Below are 26,396 nucleotides of genomic sequence, written 5' to 3' on the forward strand. Positions count from 1 at the left end.
AACCTCGGCGTTTATCAATCTAATAAAACTCGCGAATCACCGTCGGCGTTTTGATAAAATACTGTTACAATGGTTTCATTGTCGTGTACGGTAGAAATAATTTTAATTCGCGCATTTTTTACCAGCCATTGCCGGAACCTTTGTACGCCCTCCGGTGTTGGGAACTTGGAACACTATGTTTACCTAAAGCCAACCTTGGAGTTTATCAATCTAATAAAACTCGCAAATCACGGCGTCGTTATATAACGAAAATACACTATTAGAATAATTTTCTTCAGGAGATACGTTACTTGGTTTCTCTGGAAACTAGTAAATCAAATTACTTCAGAAATGACTAGGTAGTGCCTGCATGAACATGTATTGAGAAATCATTACATAGCCTTGTAATTTAACATGCACTGGTTTAATTTTCCCATTTAGGCGGGGACATTGAATTGTGTAATTGCGTCGATTAACGACTTGTATAACAGCGAAATAGTGTGAAGGTACCACACAGTCAGTTGTAAAAGTAAATGTGGAAATACTGTGGAAATTTACTATGCTAAGTTGCAAGGTTTTTTCTCAAAAAAAAAAAAAAAAAAACAGCCTGAGGTCGCAATGACAATGAATATACTATTGATATTCGTCGTGCTACAAGTGTGTTCATGCTCTCTGTTATAAGCTCGCTTTCAATTATAAAACCTGTTTTATTATTCAGATAACATAACTTGGGTTTTCATTCGTACAGTCGATGGCCTCGTCGTCATAATTCAAAGTACCACCTGTTGCATATTATTGAATATTGGTAATTCCCAGTTACATTTAACATTAACCATATCTCTGACTGTAAAAAAGAGGAAATAATATATTATTGGTACTATATTAATTTTATTTAAAACTTTAACAATACGGTAACGACGCCGTAATTTGCGAGTTTTATTAGATTGATAAACGCCGAGGTTGGCTTTAGGTAAACGTAGTGTCCAAGTTCCCAACACCGGAGGGCGTACAAAGTTCCCGTCAATGGTTGGACTTCGCATTTTCGTATAAAATGCGCGAATTGAAATTATTTCTGACAACGACACCACTGTGAAAGTATTTTATTCAAACACCGATGGTAAAACAAGTGAAAAATCTGTATATGACGACCGAAACTACACATAGAACGTTGGTACGTTTACTTCCGGGACGTGGCAATAGCCACATTGTCTCCTGCCACGCCCGTGGCAGTAGCCATATTGTCTCCTGCCACGGGCGTGGCACGAGACTCGGCCAATAATAAGATGTAATAAACAACCAAATATACGATTATCAAACCAATAACCGTTTGTGTGTCTGTAGTTCCGTCCGCCCGCCTGTCTATCAACATGTCTAATGTCAATTTTAGCTACAGCTGTTTACTTTGAAGTTTATAGTGATTTACGTACCATGTATTCAGAAACCACTTAAAGAGACAAAGTGGCTGTTTGCTATTGCTTGTTGTTAAAATAATTGATGTATACTAGTAATTGTTCATAAAATGAAAATAATGTTGTAGCTGAAAACAAAGTAGCATTCGTTCGAAGAAACACCACTTTGTATTAACCTGTACGTACAGGTGAATGCGAGACGCATCCGCAATTATCAATCAGTATTGTTTCGAATGCTGCTTGTTGCCAAAACTCGTGGGTTTTATTTGACGACAACCCAGACCATAATTTTTATATCATGGAAAGCGAAAACAATTGATTAAACATTATTAAAATTACTCAAAGTTATCCTTATTTACACTATGTCTGTTTTGTTTTGTTTTCTTTTTCAGAGTCGTAATGTCCGAATCATAATATTCTTTAACAAGAGAACGTCTATCCTGGCCTGGTAGTCCGAGTTACGATTATAAAGGCTCATAATTTAACAAGTAAAGTGTGCTACAATCATTCCTGGTCATAATAAAGCATGAATAGATGGAGTCTTCGAGTCACTTATGCAGTTTTACGATTGTCTGATTTCAAACACTTCATAGTAGCGAGAAGGGTTTTGTGACGTTTTCGAATAAAACATTCTCTGTCTATTGTCTCGTTCAGAACAGTAATTTAGCTAATATATTTCAAAAGACTAAGTATAGAGGTACAAGTTCGCACAAACTGGACAGTCATTGTTTACATAATTATCACGTAACACCATAAATGGCGAACCTTGTGAAAATGACTAAGTCTGCAATTGCGAGAGCACACTGCGGAATTTCCTGGTGAAATTTACGTCATGCATTGTCCGTTCAAGTCCATTGAAATGTATCCACGGTAATCAAAAGACCTATTATTCCGATGTCTATGCAGGTTTGTTTTTTTGTCTCAAAATTATTTCATACTTGGCACCTTTAACAGACTATTATTCTGTAACAAAGCATTTTCTTTAAAAACCCAGACATATTTCGCACCATCATTATCTATTGAACGATAACGGCGAGTATGAATGTCCTAGTCCGAACGCACTTGATTTGGCGGCGGTCCCAATGAGTCCTACTCAATCAAAACTTCAACTCGAGAAAAACGCGAAAAACAGTTTGGTTAATAAAACACTGTAGATTTGCTGCATTATTATAAATATACACTAAAAATGGCCAAACATATTAACCACTGATATCATAGATCTCATAAAGAGTGTCAGATAATGAATAATTTTAAGCTCGAGCGTGAAAAATGAAGAAAACTGCTGGCATTTGAGTCCGTACTCCAGGAACGTTCGGGTTTCCATTGTTATGCAAACGACAACGAGGTATAATCCTCTGACAAACATTACTGTCCCACTGTACACGCTGACAGTTTACAAACAAGCTAATCCTTCAAGTGTCTCTGATAAGAGATCTAATAAAACAGAGCTAGAGTTGTTCGCGGTGAAACAGCCGCATTGAAGACGATGCAACTTCAACTAGCCATTTCTTACCTTGAAATAAAAAAAAAATTCGAAGAGCATCGGGGAAGATATTAATAATCATTCTTATCAATCGCTTGCGTTATTTTATTCGAATCCATGAAATTCACGAGTTTTTTGACATTTGTTGGCAATTTCCCCGCTAAAAAAGATTGAAAATGTGGGTGTGGTTCTTTTGCGAGGTCCTGTTGATAATACGGACAAATATGGTTCTGTGACTCAGGTCGTACTTCGATCATGTGACTTTCAGCCAATCAATGATGTTGTAACAAAGCATATTTGACGCTAAGTGAAGGGTCGTCTTACCATCCAATTTCCGGCGTCGATTCACATAGTGTTTTTGTGCTGCGACAGGCTTCAAAATTATTAGCTGAAAAACATCGGTACATTTTGACAAACGGATGGAATTTGACCTCAGTTCAAAAATACTAGGCTGAGATACATTAGAGTCCACGGCGAATCAGTTTTCTCTGCAAGTTGGGAAATAAAGTAAACCAGAGTAGGGTCGATGATTTTCAGCCCTGGAGGACTTCCGTATGAATCCTGAGTTTCGAATTGTTCATCGACAGGCCACCAAATATTTATGGCTATTACTATATTTGACGCGTTTTTTTAAGCCCAATAAATTATTCATACATGTCAAGCTCTGTTCGATTTTTTCAGGGCATGTGGTCGTTTTTAGTCAAAAATATTTTTTTGGGAACACTTTTACTGTACGTATACGGTAAAGACTGAACTCATTCAATGATCGTGACTTATTTTTGAAAATTGAATGTCAAATTTTACCAGACCGACCAACGTGGATTCAGTGATATCGTTATTTTTGAAATTAATCATTAACATTTCCTCATTTCTCTGATCTGTCAAAATGAGTTACCTATGCTTTTTTCATGTAGCTGTCTCATTAAAATAATTTAAAATATTACATCTAGAACAAGCACCCAAAACACATAACAAGATGTCCCAGTTCAGTTGCTTTCACGAGACAAGTGTCATACAACTAATAGATTTGAAGTGACGTTCAAAATTTAATAATAGTTAATACTAGTTGTACTTAGTACGTTCACACTTTACTATCAAACCCACCATTTCGACAACTCATGTGCCAGTGATCAGTGTTTGGGCGAGCGGTCGGTGTTTCAATGAGCGAGCGAGTGAAAAAGTAAAACCGAAGATTCAGCAAGCTGTTGCCCCCTCCCATGTACAGTACTGGACCCCGTGGGGATTAATTTCAGGCCCCCTGGAATGTAATATGTGCAACGCGTCGTTTCAATGATATTCCTGTAGCATAACTTCTCTGATAGGGTATACATATGTTGTGCGCCGCCAAGTGGCGATATTCGCAACATCATTTTGTCGATGTTCGATTCTCCCGACTTAGCAATTCTCCCACACGTATATACAATGGATGATTTTTTTTTTTTGCAAGAAAAACTGGGGATCGAGATATGCAGTTATTGCAACGAGATCGTCACCTGTTCGTGTGTTACTATACCACACAATGATTGTTGATACACACAGGAGACCGTTACACAATGGTCACATGTCGTATTTGGAACGTCACTGAGATGCAACCTGATTAGTTATTACCTCTACACATACACATTTATTGCACGAAAATACAGCTTACGGGTCAGGGGCGCAAGACAGGCTCATTTGAATGAAAAATCTATGTTGCCCGTACCTCTGAGTTCGGTCAACTGTTAATTATTAAAGTTAGATCTTCTAAATGAAGACGTTCAACAAAAACAAAAATATATATTGCCTGTAACTCGAAAGTTCTCTTAACTGGTAATTGAACATCAATTTATATTTTGCACATGATTCGCAAAAGTGGGCGTGGTTTCTAAAATATGGGCGTGATCATTTTCATAACTCGGTGTTTTCATAACTCGATATTCGTAACTCGATGTCCGTAGCTTGAACGGCATCCCCTATGGAAGTCGCATCGAACAGGACGTGTTCACTCTCGTGCCGCGTAAATCGGTACATGTGGACACAGTCCCTCTATAAACTGTGATGTGAACTATTGATTAGACACGCTACGCACGAAAAACGAAAGAAGTCACACAGAGCTATTCACTGTATGCATTTGATGACTGAAACAACAACAACAATCGGACAAAGTAGAGGAAGCAAACAAGTCAACGAGTAAGTTGGTTTTTTTTTTTTTTCACTGTATATGCATGAGTGGAATTGAATCGAACTATAACTATTGCACGTACTACTATTGACAAGCGAATTGATTCCCACATACATAATACGACCGACGAATAAAAGATAAACCCCAAATGTGGCCAACGGTGCAGCGGCGAATTTTAATGAATACGGTGCTAACAATGCGAACAGCCGTGACCTCTCTACCTATCCGTAAACTTCTGACTGGCGTGGCTAATTTCTTTCAGAGGGGTGGCAGCTTCATCTTTGATGGGATCAATCTACTTTATTGTGTGTTCTTTTCTCTGCCACCGCGGCGTCTATCGCATATGTAGCTCGTGTATTACATTATGTTTGGATATATACCATATGCACGCTGACAGTCATACTTCTCCGAACTCTATACCCCTCCCACTAGAGCTGCCACTCCTGTCGACGTAAATTAATTTGGAGCGCCCCTCTTAACGTCTTCTCCAATCGGGGCATTCTAAAGCCGGTGAATTACGAACGGCGATCATCGCTCCATCAGCTGTGGCAACATCGCGACTGCACGTTCCCTGTTGAGCAGAGAACCGGGATTTGTACGGGATTTATCTTTGTTTCACTACCGATTCTATTTCCTGACATTTACCGTCGCAAACTCCAGCAGGAATACAACAGGAAAGAAAAATGTGGCGATTTGCGGGGCTGATCAGTGTATTCGTACAAGGTACGTTTCTTTTAATTACGCTAATGTATCCCCGACGTAGAACAGAACTCACTACGTTACGTCGCTATACTAGTATTCCCATGACCATAATGTCCCTGTCCGTGGTTCCGGTATTGATTGTAGACACCCAGTATTGACACTACGCTGTAATTAATACCTTACATAAACGTGTACCTTAAAATAGAACTCGTCTAATGAAAATCCATAATTACGGGACAGCCACGACAACTGGACCGATAATAAAAAGCCCCCTTCGTTTCATGTAAAACCTCGGGGAAATGACAATGAACGATAGAGGCCACTCCCACAAATATTGCACCGTCTCCACTTTCATGCTGCAAGTTCAAATGAGGTTTAGATGAAATTGTTCTCGGAGTTATTTTTAAATGACCTCATGAAATGCGATGATTTATTGAAGATAGACTTGTTGATTTGAGGGCAGGGCGTTTGGTGCGTTATCTTTGTATACATGGATGTTATAGTATTGAAATCAAGCGTGGTCTATTGTGAATTGATTCTGATGGGCATCACGTGGTAGGAGATGGGGTGAGACCCACTGCGCTGAGTACACGACCGCTCCCAGTTTGCTTTTCACTGCAGCGAGACTATAGGTCAAAGGAATTATTGTCTGCTGTCAAAGCATGTTTATAATCCTGAACGCAAATTATTAATCCGAAAATGATAATAATAATATACAAATTGTCTCAATAGACTTCAACTTATAAACGTACACCATATCTTACATGGCGTTCGCCGAGCAAAGTGGATATTTATAACAACTGCCAAGTAAACGTCAGACGACACATTTCGTAAAAGGTCGTAGGTCATTCCACCTTCTTGGTCACAATATATCGCATCGTAGACAACATGTTTTTACAACCATCCACACACAAAATACTGCCAGTGCAATTATATTCAAATAGCAGAGTGTGGTGGAGTCGAGCATGCAGACACTAAGGCGAAATATGTCGCGTAAATACGGATTATTATTGAAACAGTGGGTAGTGAGAAAGCAATCTTTTGAAGTCGTAGCAAGCGCATGACTCATCGGGGAGCGGGTGATCTTGTGCAGTGTTAACTGAATTAACAATTGGGAGGAAAGATTACATTTTAAACGGTATACAGCCACGGGTACTTCGCAGCGTATGTCCCCGCAATTACCGTGGGGCCAATTAGTGATGTATTGTTCAATTGGTCCTTGAATGCCCAGAGTGTCGTAAAAACGTAAAATTGTTGTTTTATAAGGTATATTTTAAGGAGGCAACTCCCCCGTTAATGACATTTGTGCATGTTTCAGCGCATATAACCGTGACAATGAATATTAGCAATATTTTTTTAAATCTATCAATAATATACAAACAACAAACGGTAAATTTACTACAAACTGTAAATGTCATCGAAATATTGGCACGGTGAATGCGACGTTTCCACATTCGGTCCACGAGAATGGTGTAAATTGTTCTGTAGACATTGTAGTGTCAATGAGTACTTAAATACCCTGTGTTTACATCATTAGAGATATATTTAAACTGACATAAACTTGCACTTTTTACTCAGTGTTAAGTTTCCAAGATATGTGTAGTATGGCATGGCTTTACATGTTATTGAACCATCCTCGTTCTTGTAACTCGGAATTTCCAAATATAAATAGTTGATTATCTAACACGATTACATACAAGACTGTGGTGTTAATTAGCGAACACATGCCCGTATATTCTGTGTAGATAGGTGGTGTCGTGGTTACACTATTGTCATCAATTCACGAAATAAGAATGAATGCACCCCCCCCCCGTCACCAACCCCTGACTTGGAATAATTACACATCCGGTATAAAACGTGCTTTCACTCACACAACGCAGGTATGTTTTAGCGACGTGTCCTTGTGAAGTGTGTCAACATCAATTTGTTGACATACACTGTGTACGACATGTGCGGTGTACAAATGAGAGCTGTTTACATGTATCGTGCTGAAGCCGTGTTTGGGAATTGTTGTAACGCTTTTGGATGATCTATGTGATGTCCTAGTTCAAAGTTGTTTTGTCCTGAAGGTGTTATTATTCAAGGTCTTCATAATCAAATGTTGCTTTGGGGACACATGGAAGTTATTTCGGGGGCGGGTGCAAATCGAACACACAAGCTGGTAACCAGATGAATTGTTCACGGCGAATTCGCGTATGGTTCACCTTAACCAAACGTGATACAATGAGTGCATATACTAGTATCCATTTTACAGAAATTCACACCCAGAAAAAAGGAATTGTCGCTTCATAATGGAAATCCATCTGAATTCAAACTCTGGCGTTTCTGTGAGTCATTGCGCCGTTTACTATTAAGCGGAAAAGATCGATTGACTGTGGAGATATCGCGTGTTCGCCACACACTTCGCCGGCTAAGTGGTTATATAGATTGGAAACACGCTTAGAATATTTCACTCGCTTCCGGGTATATGTTACGATGTTCGTGAATTTGTTCCACAACTCCGTCGAACTTTTTAGTGTGACCTGTTCGTTCTTTGGACTAAAGTTTGTCAGAAATCGTAAATGTCATCTATTATTTATGTGATAAAAAGTTGAATAAAAGAAATTTCCGGTCTGTCTGTGTTGGTGCGGCCTGTTAGCGATTACTAATATTTACAGATTGTAAAATTCTCTGTTTACAGGGAATGAAAACAAGTGCGTCATATTTCACTAGGAAATTGCTGTTTATCAGGCAATGTGATAAAATAAGAAATTTGCTGTGTGGAGCTAAAAAGTATAATTGTATACATTTTGAAAATATTTAACATATTTGAATGAAATAACACACATAATATTATATCACGTTGATTACTGTAAAGGGGGTAATTATTCACTGGGTTTTAATTTAGCTTATTTCGCTGACTGGAAAAATGCGCTAAATTAAAACACAGTGAATATGTAATATTTAGCATAGAACACATTATCCAAATAACGAAACCGTGAATTTAAAACCCACTGAATATGCCTGAAATGGTAAATCAGTGAAATTTAAACCCAGTGAAAATTAGTCATTTTACAGTATTTGTTTTTATATTTTATGGCGACAAAAACATGCAGATAGAATGTCTTCCCTAAACGTCACTATACTGGTATATCAAAATAGATTTATGCCACGCGGAAAAGGCGGTGTGGAATAACAATACGCAATCATCATGAAACTCGCTATATTTGTGATCCTTTTCAGCAATTTGAGTTTGAACAGCACAGGGGCTAGTATATAATCAAACATCTGCTGATTTTGATTTGTAATCGTTGTAACCGGAACCGGAACATATACATTTCGTGTTCTCTCACTTATTACACAAAAAACGGACACCCACTTGTAAATGCCGATATATCTGTCAACCGTTCTGTTTGTGATACCCGCGGCTCAATTGCATTTCAAAACGCTGGGTTCAGAGTTTATTTCACTGTAACATATTTCAGTTTATCCGTTTACGAGCGTTCCGTTGTTATCTGTCTGTATGATCTCCGTTACAAAATAACAAATATACATTGCACACGTCTCTTGGTGAGGATTGACATGTGCGTACGGTAAGACATGGATCTCGCGCGAAACTCAAAACGTCCCGGTAGTTAGTATAGTTTGTCATACAATCTCCGCTAACGTGACCGTTAATCATTGTGCTAGTCTGTGTAGTAACGCTGTCCTGTTCAATTGAAGTGAAGTATGAGTTGAACTAAATGTGGACTATGGGACAATGACCGTCACTTTACAGTCTGCTTGCAGTCACACGCCTTCGTTTCCTGCCGAGATATTATTCAAAAATGCAACTTGCAACAGATATCGTATTTCCACCTCAGAATGCAACTCGGAAGAAATGCGCTCGCGAAAATCCCTACTATGTCAACACATACTTTAGCTACAGTTGCTCTCGCCTCGCCTCGACTTGGAGTGTGCGTTTCAATTTGTGTTCGTGGTTAGTGCACTGTGGCAGTGAACTATGGCACCGACTGACGAGTAGACTAAGAGGGCGCAACTTGAACCCTAATAGGAAAGCACTTCCTGTAGAGGGAAATTTCTGCATGTCTGGTCTATGTTTCATTATTATATTGCTACAGATATGTTGTAGTACAAATGATAACATGGCATGGCTGCATCAAGTTTCACAGTAAACACAGCATGCCGGGAATACAATTTCTGGATGTTGTTGGTGCCTGGGGCAGCCGACGTCGATGTCTGGGAATTCTCTGAGAAATGTACCCCAGAGACTCTGACAACCATTATTATCGAAATATTAGGCGTCAAAATAAAATGACTGTTCAGGATTCCGTCTAAACAAATTTTTAAACCGTGCACTGAAACGTTGAACGCAGAAGTTCATGACGTCGTATCGTGCACGTGATTTTTACAAGTGAATCACTGCACCCGGCACCTAGTCACGTGACAGCTTTGTCGCCATATGACACAATCATGTATACAGTATTACAATTCCCTATCGTCTAACGGCTATGATCCATGTTGTTTGCTAACGTGGGTTCACTCTTCGTTGTGTCAAAAACCCGCGGCTAGTGAGAAACAAATAAAACTAGAAGGCATACTGAGAGCGTCAACCTCAACTGTAGAAGCGACACACCCTCACTAATACCCTTCACCCTATTATACATTTATCATTCTCTGATACTTCATAATTTCCATTGTAAGTTCAGAGCAAATTGAGTCCTGAATATGATTGTTTTCTCAAGAAATCATACAGCCCTATCTGTCAATGGTGAAGAATCTTTTTAAAAGTTTATCTCCATAGCAATCAATCAGCAGTCAATATTCCTTCCAAAATCTAATCGCTTAGTTGATGATTGATGTTTTTCAGTTATTTGGCAATAATTACTCGTTGTAAACATGTTTTTGTGTTCACGACTCACAACAAAATCCAGATCCAAATCAATCAATTGAAGAAAATCAATCATAACTTTTATGAGTTACAATGAAAAATAATTTCCGAAATTTCTGTTTACATAGTAATTTGAGTTATGAATGAAAAATCATCCCCAAAAGTGTTGTTACGATGGCAACCATATTCACATCTATACCGAAATTTCATCGAATGCTCCCATGTAAAATACAAATATAGGGGAAACGTGGAGAGTTGTCATTTGGAAATAAATAAAATTGCCCACAGCATTTCTATTCCCCTTCTACTTCTTCACAAACAATAACATGTTCTAGTATACTTGATTTGTGTCGTGGTTGAATGCCTGCGCATTGTTAATTATTAATGGGGGGAAATCACATCTTAAATGCATTGTTATGTCAGTGGTGGTAGGCAACCCACATACAACATGGTGCGACTTCGGCGGTTTGGATAAAATACCACATCTCGACACTCTATAAATTGATATGAATCTCCCGTTTACCACGATACACTGGGAGACGAGAAGGTATGATCCATCAATCGCAGTCGTCACCTTGTAATTCTCAAGACTAGTTCCGCATCAACAACGCCGGTTATATTTAGTATTTTTTTGTTTCCCGCGCTTTAAAGTTTTCTAACGATTCGCTGGTGCTGACTGTGAATTTTGCACTAACCTTTTACACCTCACGTGCTGAACCGTATCGCCTCCATGGGGACATCTGTTCTTTTCGTCGTCTGCGTTTAATCATTTTAGCGGTAATAATGTTCTGATTGTCTGAGTCACCGAGAAGGGGTCATTCACCATGTGAGAGCGTTTTCCCGCTTTAACTGAACAGGACACGACGAATAAGAGAAGAATTTTCTTATTTTAGTGAAAACGCGACTGCATATTGTCAAGTATTAATTTTGTCTTTACTTCACTTCACATGTTTACGATTTTTGACCGAGACATAACCACTCCCATGCATATTATATGTATGTCAGAACAGCATTGACATAAACGTGCAGCTGAATTTAGTTTTTTCATGACATTTGTTCAAGCCCGATATACTAGTAATTGATATACAAATAATTTATAAAATGTTGGGAATTCAACTTCATTCACCCATTTAAATCCATTGTTAGCAAGACAGTTGGGCATTCTTTGTCTTCATAATGATGAGTCTTTTAAGAATTGGACATTAAAAAATAATAATTCCCGAGTTCCACCTGGATGCTAAATGATTAAATGTCCCATAATATTATTGAACAAATGTAGTTATGACATTAATATCAACCATTAAAACAAGACACACCTCAGTAAACATAATTTAATGGTTTGTCAACTGAAGAGATAACGATGTTCGTGCCTCGGGCCAGACAGTGTGTTTGATGACTAAGACTCTGTCGCCTGAGTGGTCTTGTATACGGTTTGATAATATTGAATCATCCAACAGCAAATTATGTAATACATACGTTGTGAATGAAAGGCGTATATTTATCGCCGTGTAGCCAAGGTAAAAATAGGGTTCGTTCTCATACGTACGTTTCTCCCTCACCTAGGAAGACTAGGATGAAATTTTAGCCCGGAGATTTTATTCACAAGTTCAGTATCACAACTTGTGAGATTACAAAACAAATTGTCGTCTGCGCGTACTATCCCGACTTTCAACTTAATGGCTTGTATGGTACGCATTGTGCAATTGGGACACGTTTCGTCATGGTTATTAATGGATAGCATTATCCAATCAGAAACCGCTTATGAGAAAACATGTTCTCGAAAAAAAAGTATAGTTACGTGACTCGAGGATCACAGTCTAACGAGATTTGGTGAGATAGATACTATGTGTCATACATTTAGATTAGTGTTATTGTACAACGAACGAATGCTGGTCTTGATCATTTATTTATTTTTCCATCTATGTGTTGTAGAATGTGGTAGTCGTCGCGCCGCGTCCTGTTCGATATGGGACTCATGATAGCGACGTATGTAACTCTTGTAAAATACATTGTTTGTTTACATGCAATTCGAACACGCGCTGCGCGACGACAACCGCCCTTTAGGTAAATAGCAGGCACTGAGTCCATGCAAGACATTTACAGTGTCCGATTCTCCAATAATGGTTGGATCGGATTTAGAGTCAGCGCATTTGTAAAACTGTGTCAATTCGGTCGTCTTTCTCATAAATGTAATTACAGACAATAATCAGCCCTTGGACTGCATAAATGTTATGTTTTGCTTGCCAAACGCATGAATTTGGTCGTAGTCCTAAATATCACGATGGTATTCATCAACTACCTACGATTTATACACATTTTGTAATAGCTTCCTTTTGGCGAGTTCCCTCGGAGTCTAAAAAATTACAGTGCTGCCTCTAGTGAGTTATTTTTTTGAAAACCGGGGAAAACCAGCATGAGAGTTTACCTCTCATCCGGATTTTTCGAATTCAAATGAAGTACTATAAATTCAGCCTTCATATTGGTATCATAATTTCATTTTAATCAAACACTTGTTCATACATTGAACATGTCTTGACACATCTACATGATTGGTGGTTATTTCCCTTCATTGTCAGAGCTATCTGTGTTAAAAAGAAATTAGAAAGTACCCGGATGTGTGACATGCAGGGGCCATAAATACGTCATATTCGAGATACGAGGGAGTCGAATACCATCACAGTTGAGAAATCGTAATAATTCGGCAAATAAAGTTCCAAACGTAGAACGCACAACAAATTGTGGATTGCTTTTATGTAGAATGAAAACACTTTTTGTGGTTTGATCGCGATGGACTCTCCTCAGGGTAACGTGACCTAGATTTGTCACTGTCCTAGTTTAGAGTTCCGGGGTTAAAATGCCACTATATCATGTACGGCAGAAAAGCACTAAATTTGCAAAAGACTTGGTAAGTAGGGCGAGGTAAATTACTTCACTGTATGTCAATGTTTACATACATCATCGTAAGATGTTATACAGATGTTAAATGGGCCTGCCAGTGATGGGCATGACTTAAATCAAACACGCAAATGGGGTCTTGTGCTCCACTCAGTTAAACCATATTCACTGTTCGATATTTTTGAACGATCGTTGTTTTGGCGACCATATTTAAAACAAAAATAATCACTATACCGTTACGTAATGATCATTTATGTCCTTATAATCATCAGTTATACTCGACATGATTTATTGTTATCACTAACACACAATTATTTGTCGTACGGGTATGATCTGAACATTTGATTTCAAAGATTGAATTAAACTTATTCCACGATGCTCGTTCACCAGGTCCACTGTTCGATTGAAGACACCATAAACCACTTGGAAAACAAAGGAATGTTGCTTCTCGTAACGCGCGTCAGTTTCAAACCTGCGCCTCACCCATTTTTTTTGTTGTTGCAATTTTGCATAGTACTTAGTCGAGTGAAGTGCGCCACACCCGGTAAAATGGAAGAAACACTTTCCATGCTTCAAAGATTCAAATCAATTTTTAATGTATGCATTTAATATATAGTATGTTATTGTAGTATTGAAGAATAACAAATAAAATACAAATAAAATCACAATAAAATAAATAAAACCCTATCAGTTTTCAATTTTCTCTGGAAAGAGCAATATTCTTCAAATCCCATTTATTACGTATCTGTCTGAGGCTCGATCAATATTAGTACCCTATAAAATTACATACCTGTTAATTTAAAAAGATTTATGCGTCATAGGAATACGGAAATTACATTTTATGCAAACTAAGTCAATTGGGACTGCGGCAACAACGGATGGCATATTATTGGAGATTGCGATGCAGATAGTAAACGTGCGTTATTTTACTTACACAATATTCTGTCAGTGCCATAATATATCCTTTATTTTGTCAACATCACGATTATTAACTCATTCTAATTACGAACATCCTTATTATGGAATAAACCGCTACTCACAAATATAGACCTTATATCGTACTCTCGCGAGATTCATAATATATTTACGATGGGCCGGATCTATACAGATGACGTGTAGATTTGCTGAAACACTTTACCTAGGACGTGGCTCATAATTTTTCAAGGGGTGAAATCAGAATATCTCGTGCAACTCAGTTTTTGAAAGATCATATGTATTAGTATGTTTTTGATACCAGCCTCTTACAAAGTGTCGCCCACATTCGTGAAAATCTCGTAAACACGAACGCGCCGTATCACGTGATAAACTCGCACAGCAAGGTGGTGTAACCTGTTGTGTTTATTCGCGAGTTCGTTTGCAAATTACACGATGGGAGAATGACGGCGATGAGTCTGGAATAAGTTCACTTAAAGTGGGGGTGTCGTCACATGCGCATGCGGCAAACGGCCATAGCGTGTCGGTGTATACTAACAAAGGTCTGCCCATGAGCCTTTGCGATTTTAGCGTGTGTTGTTATCGTCGCTTGAGACTCAATTCTCGCGCACGCGCAGGTGACGACCCTCATGCTTTAATCGCCGTGTTTCTGTTGTGAATCAGATTACTGTTACTAATCGTGAAATTCCAGAGATTTGTTACAAGAGACCAGGCGTAGATTCGTGGCTCTGCTGTTGAAATATTGGGTTGAATGTTGTACATGTGTGAGTAACTTGACACTTAATTGACGCTCATCGTTGTGACTCGGCGGAAGTGAAGACGCATTGTCAACACGTGTTCGAATTTGTTGACTCAGCAGATGTACGAATCTCGGTTATTAACCTAATCAATCACTGTTTTACGGCATACGGCTTTAATAGTCTAATCACACGATCTTCTCAGTCTTCTACACGGGTTCTCGAAACCTCATCACCTTATCATATGGTGATGATTAAGTGTAAACTAATTCTTGTTATATATATGCATGTCATACCGAACACTGCAATACGATAGCTACGCATAGAGTCAGCACGGGGTCACGCTGAGTTTAAGCTATCAATACAGAATAATTATATGATGAACTTGAAACTGCGCGTGAATATTTTCTGTAAACGCTTCTCTCGAAATCTAACTCCACGTAGTAAACATTACACTGGATAATTACTATTCAAAATGATCATAACCACAGGTGTTTGCATGTAAAATGAGAAACATGAATAAAGTACATTTCTCCGAGAATTCTGATTTTGTAGTAATAACAGCCCAAGAATAAGGTACAACACATCTAAATGCGCAGTTAAGGGGTCACCACGGGTCTCATCAAATGGCCCACGGTCTTTTTTTACCGCTTGTACTATTATACACAGAGTAATAGTAGCGAAGTAGTTCGTGTCTGTCATCACGATCATTGTAAATGTTTCTAATCCCGCATCGGAGATATATACTGTTACTTGTTAAGCTTTCCCAGATGCCAGGACTGAGATATTGCAATAATCGATATCACTTTCATGAGATACGGTCGGTTACAACTATTGATGAATTCATGGTTTTTTTTCTCTCGCGTGACGCAGTACGGACCTGTACGTTAATGTTCGGTCACGGAGAATACGGTTAATTGCAAATAGTTGAAAATGGGGTCACTCTAAGTAAATAAAGACTATATATATATATATATATATCTCATTTTAATGAGAAATCCTTGACCGTGCAACAAGTAATGAGACGTCCGTGGGCCACCCGTACCCTTGTCGCACGCACCCATGCATTGAACTTCACCGTGACGCTGTGAATCACATCGGCGAAGGCATTCTTTGTCCAGTTTCATTGCAATTGTTCCCAGTGTATGAGAACCATAGACTGCGCGTTACCGAGCACTCCACCAAAATAATCGCCATTGTATAAATGGTTCATGTCTGATTAACCCTAACAGAAAACTCACATCAGGTTTCAAACAGTTGGAAATAATTTAATTTAGAAATACAAGATTGTCTTCGTGAGATCAAAATAAACCACCATTAACACTGTTTTCAATAGTAAGTCACAGTCGCCGTAGACAACTGTCAATTTTGGATATTAACCCCGATTCATATAATAATGATTTAACATATTAATCACTTTAAGAACTCGAAATAATAAATACTCAATGAGTTGATCGGTTTTCTACAGGTGTTAGCTTCCCAGCGGGTATTGCATGAATCAGCCCTGTCATGCTTTGATTTATTTATAGTATTCACTTCGTTAGACATGGAGTGCACTGTGATAGATAGAACCAGGAAAACAATGAAAAATTATGATTGTATACTCAATATGTTCCGATAAAATGCCGCATGTTTAGAGAGCATAGCTTGGAAATTCATTTTCAAATAAGATACTGGAATGGAAAGATAGATCTTAAATATAATTTTTATGACCTCGTTTTTTTATCGACGGATCCCGAAAAGCTGTTGAAATTAAACGATTTCATTTTTGCCTATACTTAAAAAGTTAAGGCAGTTAAACCGTGCTATGGCCAAATACGTGAAGGGAACATTTGACGCTACACGTTTTAAAACACCGTTTCTGTGCATTCAGTCATTGGCAATTGCGTTTCACCTTTAATATTCCTTGGCAAGTATCTTCAAATATCACAGTTTTGCATTACTAGTATAATGTCTGTCTGTATATTCTAATGACTTCAGTTTGATTTGAGGCATGGATTCTAAAGAAAGTGATCTTATGCAATATCAGCACCTGAATATGATTTATCCGCTCCAAAAAGGACGGGTAATCAACCTGATTTATTTGAAGGTGTCTTGGGTTTTTTTTTCAGGTTGTTTGACAATCACTCATTTATTTTTTACTAATATCATTATATGGTTCCTATACTATATTCCACAGCATCTTCCTCAAAGTCAATGAACCGTGTCCATTGTTCACTGATTGGCTATAAACTGCAGGTACTAGTCACGCAATACACCTTACACAAATAGATCGGGAAAATTTAATTCTAGGGTACAATATTTGTTTTAACTATAATTCACCGATTAGTTTGTTTATGATTTACTATTTTACAATATTAATTTCTGGTGAAATGACCTTTTTCAAGTATGCTTTTTAAACGCCAAGCCGATCGATCGCACAATGTTTTACCAAATTTGGTAATTATTGTGCTTCTCATTTTCCTGCATCAATATAAATTATGTCTACACATTGTTTTAGTAATATTCATCTATCATAATTTAAAGACATTTTCACTGTGATCGGTCCGGGAAAGTAGTGTTTAAGTTCTGACGAATGAAATCTAGTATAAGGTAATGAATGGCCAATATATGATGCTATACTTTTACGGGGAACGAGTTATATAATGTTGTAAAATGTTTTGTCGTCGAATTAGTCGAAAAGTCACTGATTTGACATTGCATTCACACTCCTTTCTTGTGAATACATTCCAATACTTTTCAAAAAACACCATGCATGAATTGTCCCACTGTTGGTATCGTGGAGTCGTCTGGCTCTAAATCGTGAGGTGAATGCATAAATATGGAATATTGACTTGACAAAATATTTGTCTTAAGATCCTCAAAAGGACTGTTATTTACTATATTGGTCCGTGTTTGTTACTGAACGCTTGAATGTATGGTTGTCGCGCTGTATGCACTCCGGGACAGTTAGTCACACCCCTACTCCGGATGGAAAGTTCTTTTACGGAAAGCTCATACAAGTATATCTGTCATCTTATGAAGGGGTCTCGGTTTGTTGGTTGTGGGAAAGAAGTGCTTGTGTGTTCCATGTACTTTTAATTTCGTTCTAGATTATCTCGTCAGTTAGTCTTTAGATAAATAGCCTAAAATGAGATACAACAGCTTTGCAGTAACCATAGATTGTTCGTGAGCTCCTTGCCCGCTCATTATATATACCCCGAATTGTACCTGGAAAAATCGTTTGACTCTCTGAGGTATCAACATTATGTTCATATAGTCAATATTGAACAGCGAAAATAAATAAATAAATAAATAAATAAATAAATAAATAAATAAATAAATAAATAAATAAATAAATAAATAAATAAATAAATAAATAAATAACAGAAAGATATACAAGCTCGTTCTTCCAATGTTTCCTACACCTTCAGAATGATATCCATGTTTATATTTAAATCAATTTGTCATATATTTAGCGTTATCAGAAATATTGTCACCAATAAGTATATTTACAAGCTGTAACATTAATACGGCAAATTATTGCCCTGGTATGAGGGCGCACTTCCCACAGCGTTACCAGTACGAGGTATATGATAATACACAAAATGAACCAATATTTTAAAAACGACGAGAACTCACTGACAAAATTCACTACTGTATAGAGTAGACACATTAAGTAAATATTAATTTAAATAATTACACAATTGTCATTGTCCTCACAGTGGTTCTGGTGTACAGCCTGCCAAGCAATATAGAAGAAACGTTATTCAACGTAACCGGTGAAAATCTGAGAAATATCATTGAAGACAAATTCAGCCAACCAAGGCATCATCTCGAGTCATTATCGGATTACAAAGACGATGCAAGACAGTTTATCAAGGATCAGTTCGAGTTGTTTGGGCTCGAGGTCATCATTCACTCATTTTCGACAGAACATGACATGGTAAGTCGGTTTCCCGTGATGCAGCGCGATCGCACAAGCGGAAACTCCCGAAGCTGCTGTAATCGATTTCGAGTAAAAAAAAGATGCTATAGAAAATATAACCAGAATCGTCAATTGTTCGATCATTATAGCGTCGTTCATTTTTCATATACACGCGTTAGATTTGACTCGAGGTTCTAATATACACAGCGCTGTTAAATTGTACAAGTTCGCCCCGATGACTCATTTCCGGATGTGTTTCATTGTTGAGTGAAAACGTGATATTGTGTGGGCGTGTTTTGATGCAATTGATAGTCATGATGTGCGTCGTGGACACTGCATTTCAGCTCGCAATGACTAGTCGATTACAATGGTACTCGAGTGAAGAATTTAAAATAGACACACTTACAAACATACACTAATTCGAAATTAAAAAAATCGCTTTTCATATTCCGAGAAAATTCTACAACGTCAAAGAATTACCCATGGGTCTACGGTTGCGTAGTAACAACACATCGTCATTTGCAATCACCAATTTATAGTCTATAACAAACTTTTCACTGATTTATTATTAATAATGTTGTTTGAACATCAATCTTAAACTCCGAATTTAATTTATGTCCAATATCGCATGCAGAGTATGACAGGTGATACGTAATACGATTGGCCTAGTTTTATACTGTCGCCAATAGAGGGCGGCATACCAGACTTCAGCGCGTTGTCATGCTGCGTCTCCGATCTTCGTAAATTGTTAATCTTTTCATTGCTGTGTGGTCAGAGTTATTTAACTGTATTCGCTCAGGAAAAAGCGCTTACTATTGATCAAAATATTTGGCTATTTTGATTAGTTTAATTTGGACAACAATATATTAGCAGTGGACTGTACTCTCTCATGCAAATTCAAACTTTATTATACGGGAATGTAGCTCTCTTGTTTCAATGAAAAAAAAATAATCACAGTTATGAAAGGAATTACATAAACGTTATGATTTTATATGGTGTTAAGAAAATTACCAGGACTATTCTTTGTAGAAGGCACAAACGGTGGGCGGATGTTTCGGCCCAAGACGTGTCGGTCGCGGCTTTTTGCAATGGGGAACTTTTCAGCAGCGGGCATTTTTTAGAAAACATCGAATAACTCCGGGGAATAAGGAGAGCCTTGTTAATATATGCTTCTAACAGATCTAGTAAATAAATAAATAAATATAAATATACCGTTCTTCTAACGTGCGAAACTTCCGACATTCATAGTACGAGAAAAAAACAACACTTCAAACACCTTTGTCTTTGAAAAAAACGGGCCGACACGTCCGCGGCCGCAATGTCTACAATGCAAACGGTGGACGGACGTTTGTACAATTATTCAAAAGCAAACTATTTTTGAACTCAATTTCGTTTCTATTCCCCGTACAATCTAATCTTCGATCATGAAAACAGGCTGCAATAATAATGACAATAACAAGCATTGTCTTTGGTAACACATATGACGTATGGTTCCTGAATGCCACACATACTGGCAGCGTCTATTCCTTGATACTTGCTTGCACTAACAATAATAATGTTGTCGTCAACTATTGGACGTCAGTGAAAGTTACATTTGTAACAATTGTTTCATTCTCGATAGTAGTGAACTTGTTCCACTGAAACGTGGATAGTTAAAAATAAACTATTCGTTATCCGAAACAGAAACTACCAGGATGCATTGTTACATATTGGCCCACTTTGTTGCATATTACGTCATTATAGATTGAGGGGAGCAACGTGATTGGAGTCCTGGAGGGCGACATGTCTGGAACGCCTGATGATAAGATCACACTCGTGTTGGCGCACTACGACACTTACCGACATACTTCCGGTGTGGACGACAATGGTTCCGGTGTAGCTGCTATGTTGGAGATAGCCAAGGAGCTTACAAAACAGGAATGTAACCATAAATATACCACCGTATTTGCTGCCATCGACATGGACGTGAAAGAGTCAGCTGACAAAGGTAACCTAACATTTATTTGAATATACTAAACATAAGTGCTTATACATGTAGCTATTTATTTCTATCAGCAACGTAAATTGGCAAAGTATAATTTTCCAGTAACGAAAGCTAAAGTTTTCGGCGATAATTTGTTTTCTCCCCGTTCATTATGGGGTCATTGTAACGTAAATAACGCGTTCAAGTGGTAAGCTTAGATCTCAGACTGTCGTCCGACCTTTTCAGGAGCGTACATGGAATTTCATGTGAAATCGACCTTTCGGCAAACGCTCTGTCCCTTTGTTCATAATTTCCTCACCAATTGTATTTTCTGGTCGTAGGACAATTTTTCAAAATTTCGTCATGATTTTAATTTCATTCATTCATTTATTCATTCATGAGAGCAAACATCTTGTAGAATCTAAATATACTACGTCCAATTTCCGTCTAATTCATATGGTTTGAAGGCGCAATATAGACGAAAACATATATGTTTTAATATTGTTGTTTGATATTTCATGTTGATGATCAATTGAATTATGATTTATCGCGAATTAAAAATGTTGTATTTGCAGCGCACTGCATAGTATTCGTTCGCTGAAAAATAAAAAAGCACTACCACGCATGTGCAGTGACTGTTGTACATACTGACACAGTCAGTGCGCATGCGTATTAGGTAATGTCAGTGTTTCTTCGAACGAATACTTCGCTGTTGTGCTGCAAAGACGACGTGATTGGTTCATAATAATTTATACCCCAATCTATTCGTCAACACACAGTAACAAACAACAACATTAAAAATTACATAATGCATCTTTAAAACTGTATTTATTAAATATAGAGCTTTGTTTTATGTATTTCTAAATTCCAAAATAATTTTGTTTTACCAGTACGGAGTGCGTGTTATAGTCGCATAGCTTGTGGTACCTCCGCGTTCATGCTCAGCTGGTTGAAGCCATATTTGGAAGAAGTCGGTAATCCTATATTGAACGTGGCTCTTATACTTGAGTCAATTATGAATTACGACACCACACCGGAATCCCAGATCATTCCCACTAAGTTTAAGTCGGTAAGTACATAATACCTTCTATGGTGTGATGTTTACAAGTCTTTCAGTTCGTGCCATTCAATCTACAATGATTGGCAACCATCAACACAGATGATCACTTGGTAGATTCCCTTGAATTTTACATTACGGTTTTATTATAGTTTACTAAAGCCAAATACAAATATACGATCAGCGAATTGCTTGTCACACAAAACACCAAGCACACAATTTTAGCTTTTTTGGCTTATTTTGTTAAAAGTTCTCTTCATATCTCAATATTCGGTTATGCAGTTATAAGATAGTCAGTTGAGAATTCATGATGCGTATTAATCCCTCCAAAATATTTCGATCTGGTTAAAACGCCGAAAGGTCTTACCGTCTATGTACAGTTTCTGAAACAAAGGACTATGGTATATATTCACCTAGTATATTTATTAAGTCTATTGCAAGCGAACGATCATAAACGGGCTGGAAAAACGAAATATTTGTTATCAATGTGCAATTTTTGAACAAATCCCATTCAAGATAAGAACCCGTTTTGAAGAATTGATCAATATTAATCAGCTGGTTTTAATCAGAATTCGAGATAACCCAAGGGGACCCGAACACCATCTCAAAAATCGCAATGTCATGGATTATATTCAGTTGATTTTGGGGGCAAAATGTAGTTCGATGGTGCCCATATTTTGCATCCCTTTTTGTGAGCTATAATGAAAACACATTGATGAGCCAATTAATCTATAATCTATATCCATCGCGTGGTGGCGCTATGTGTATTCAGTGTATGAAAATAGTGCTGACGAAAATTCGTCCAGAAATCGGAGTTGCCACGACCTCATTTATGTTCCCAAGAGGCGAATCAGCCGTGGAGATTGTCCATAAATATTCCCATGTGTGTTTATTTTTGACAGACATTTCCAAGCGCAGCGACTGAAGTTGAGGCCAATCAAAATAGAGGAGTTTTCCTGGGAATGATTGGAAGACGATTGGAATCTGACGTCACGACAAAAATAGCAGAGCATTGGAAGAGCCTCCCTAACCCTGAGTTTGTTATTCACAAACTTGAGTTACCAATCGATGGTGAGTAGTATCATAGTTTTACTCGACGTAAATGTAAAATACGTCTACATGCAGCCATATTTGTCTGTCGTCTGTGATTGTCCACCTACGCTTTGTGCGGGAATTTCGTATCTTACTGTTTATAGTAGCACCGTCATAATGCCACGTGTTCGCATTGAAATCATGACAGAATATACTATTTGACAATTGACCTTCATGACTAATTGGCAACATTTCATCGGATCGACACGATGAGTCATGCTGAAAACATCAAGATCAATTTATACCACGAAACTAATCACAAAAAAAACACATTTGTATACGTTTGAAATATCAATTTGATGATGGACAATATATAACTAGATAACAAAATGAGAATATTGAAATTACTAGAAACATTAAAAAAAATTCTGAGTGAAGCTTCACCACACAGTTCTTTTTATTCCAAAGTTTTTTAAAATATTTTTTGATGAGTGATCTAACCGTATTCAGAGGTTACATTCATAAGTTGATTTTAACGTGTTTTTTTGTTTTTGTTTCTGGTAAAAACATTATTGATGGCCACTAAGTTGTTTTATTCAAACGACTTAGTTGTTCATTTTTACAATTGAATTCGATCCCAAAGAAATGATGAGCAGATCTCACCCGCCCCAAAAACATTCGTGCCGCCACCTCTAATCTTCATTCTATATTCAGTACGGGACTTATTTGAGCAACATAATACAACTTACAGTTATAAAAAGACACTGTTTGAAATACAGACCTCTAGCGACGGAAACAAACGCATAAGTGTAGTCAAATGTGAACACTAGAGGGCAGTATGCACATCGCTAAGATTCGTATTTGTACTACGTTGATATATACATGTATATTTGTTTTCAGCTATCCCGAACCAGATAGAACAGACCTTGTATCAGGAATACATGCTGAACAGTAATTTCTTCTTTTGGAACGAGGAAGGAATGAAGGCAGTTTATTTTACTGATACTCGTAAGTAGAGCATTTACATATGTAATGATCTAGAATATTCATATAAGTGGACAGCAGTAAGACAGCGCCCTCGCTCTTCGCCGTGACACATTGAGTTCAAGCAACTATGATGAAGGCAAATATATCCCATATGTCAGGCACAACTGCTTGTATCATTTCGTCGTAACTAGACGGTGATTGGCCAATATAGTGTTAGAATGTTTCCCTATATATACTTTCGATATGTGTTTATTTCCAGGCCAGTCAAGGGGCATAATGAATGAATGTTATCGAATGATGTGCGATGATGTACACACCATCACCGATGAGAAACTACAATTCCTTGCCAAAACCGTCCACAGTCTCAAAAATTATCTCCACGACTTCTCTGAAACTGATCCCACAACATGCAAACAAGGTATGAATGTTTTTAATTTAACAGAGTTACAACACGTCGTGTTGGATACGGGTACCATGTAGTGTACTAATATATGGCGCGTGTAAATTACATTGTTTGTTTACATGAAATTGGAATGTATGCTGCATGGCGATTTTAGTACACAGTTTTTCACTGCTTATATCATTTACCCCACACAACAACTTGCCCTATTATCCTCGGGCGGACATCCGGGTATTTTCAACGCCTGGGAACCATCACACATAGGCCGATAATTCTCAGAAAACTGTACTTTGGGATAGTTGTTGAGGGACTCTCCTGAACAGTTCAACAAGATAACTCTTACAAGTGCAACATGTATAAATTTGGTTGCTCAGGATTACGACAAAGTTTAGTTTATGCTGTTTCCTTGACTTTAGCTGTTTTCCCACGCCTTTCGACAGGCGTTCCACAGAAGGTTTCGCAGAGCCCCTAGAAATACATGGCAGATTGGTGCACGTCTTAGCAACATAGAACGTTTTGTGACGTAGCTCCACCCCCTAGGAGACCGATAAATAAATATACACGTGTGTGTTCATGTTAAGAAAATAACTTAAAAGCAACCTTGTTCGAAAAGATTGACAAGTTTAACGTTAATTAATATATTCTGTATATTCATTGATATTTCAGATGAAGATATTGAACTTGTCGTCCAGGCAGGACAAGTTGAAGCAGGTGACGACGCAAACTACCAACGTGTCAGTTATGTTACTATGGTAACGATGGTGCTACTTTCGATTGCTTTCTGAGACACTGGCACTCCGTGACGTCCAAAGCGTTGTAGTTTCGTTGCAAATAGTGAAGTTATGCGATACAGAGCATTTCGATTTATTTTTTCCGCTAATCGTCAATTGTCGCAAGGCAGGTTTTTGTGTGGTTTACAGGGGGAACTCACTGCCACAACGCGTACACGAGTAAAGAATGATATAGAATCGCCTTCTATAAATGCATCACCAGAGTATTACATGGAACTACTGTAAATTAGAATAGATTTCCACTTCCTGCTTTAAAGTCATTCGATGTTTAATGCCGTGTACGTTTTCCGGTAAAAGAGGGCGCACGTAAATTCTTACCAAATGATCACCTTGCTAACCTGAGAACCCGGACGAGAAACATTGTGTTTCTCTCCTTTCTCCTGTGTCTTAATGTAAATGTTTGGAAGCTGTATGCAATTCTGATGATTATTGTATTTTAAAATTAATTTTTCACGTTATTATATCGTAACCGGATTTTGAGTTGTTATTCGATAGTTTTATGCGATAATATTGAGTGTTTCTATAACTCGTCTGTTCTGTGATCGAAGTGGCATTCACAATACGCAGACATGTGAAACATCACTCAGAATACGTAAAATTATAAAATGTGTGAAAATGATGTTGCTTTTTCTGGAAAAAAAATATATCTATAGCAATTAGATATCCTGTCCTGACTATTCAACAAGTTTATTGTGGGTGTACCGGTCGTTCCTATCCCTTTAGACAAACATACCTACAATGTGACTGGCCCTAAATTAGCGTATGTATATTACCTTCAAATCTAACTTCATTTTAAGTCCGACTCTAGGTATGAAATTTTATATTTATAGTGACCTTCCCACCCCAATTATGTAGTGGTCCCGCCCGTGAACTTATTTTCTGGATAAGGAATTGGTGATATTCAGTACTAAGACTTTATATACTTTTCTTACATTACGTTTTTATACCACAAGTTTGTTACCAACAACTGAGACACGTAATGTGCATTTTTTAAGAAATTGACTTTTTAACAGTGTCTTTACTTGTCTGGTGCTGACACGTGTCAATCGACTCATACTACAATAGTAAAATTTCCCGCCATATTCTCGTT

General features: G+C 37.8%; 1 protein-coding gene across 1 annotated transcript; it reads left to right on the top strand.

Annotated features, from left to right (window-relative positions):
* The first annotated feature begins 5,535 nt into the window (after positions 1 to 5,535).
* Positions 5,536 to 25,578, top strand: LOC100368343 (uncharacterized). Its single transcript, XM_002738536.3, has 8 exons — positions 5,536 to 5,755; positions 18,874 to 19,094; positions 20,820 to 21,063; positions 21,930 to 22,108; positions 22,999 to 23,167; positions 24,029 to 24,136; positions 24,375 to 24,533; positions 25,182 to 25,578. Exons 1-8 carry the CDS (start codon positions 5,716 to 5,718, stop codon positions 25,298 to 25,300), a joined length of 1,239 nt encoding a protein of 412 aa, XP_002738582.1. The 5' UTR covers positions 5,536 to 5,715; the 3' UTR covers positions 25,301 to 25,578.
* Positions 25,579 to 26,396: the final 818 nt, after the last annotated feature.

Source organism: Saccoglossus kowalevskii, chromosome 9 (assembly GCF_978046115.1).
Source record: "Saccoglossus kowalevskii chromosome 9, keSacKowa6.1, whole genome shotgun sequence".
Classification (NCBI taxonomy): Eukaryota; Metazoa; Hemichordata; class Enteropneusta; family Harrimaniidae; genus Saccoglossus; species Saccoglossus kowalevskii.

Excerpts from the sequence above, each read along its gene's own strand:
- LOC100368343 (XM_002738536.3), top strand. The coding sequence starts at position 5,716 with ATGTGGCGATTTGCGGGGCTGATCAGTGTATTCGTACAAG. Across the intron at positions 5,756-18,873 it reads GATCAGTGTATTCGTACAAG|TGGTTCTGGTGTACAGCCTG; the intron begins GTACGTTTCTTT and ends TTGTCCTCACAG. Across the intron at positions 24,137-24,374 it reads AGTTTATTTTACTGATACTC|GCCAGTCAAGGGGCATAATG; the intron begins GTAAGTAGAGCA and ends GTTTATTTCCAG.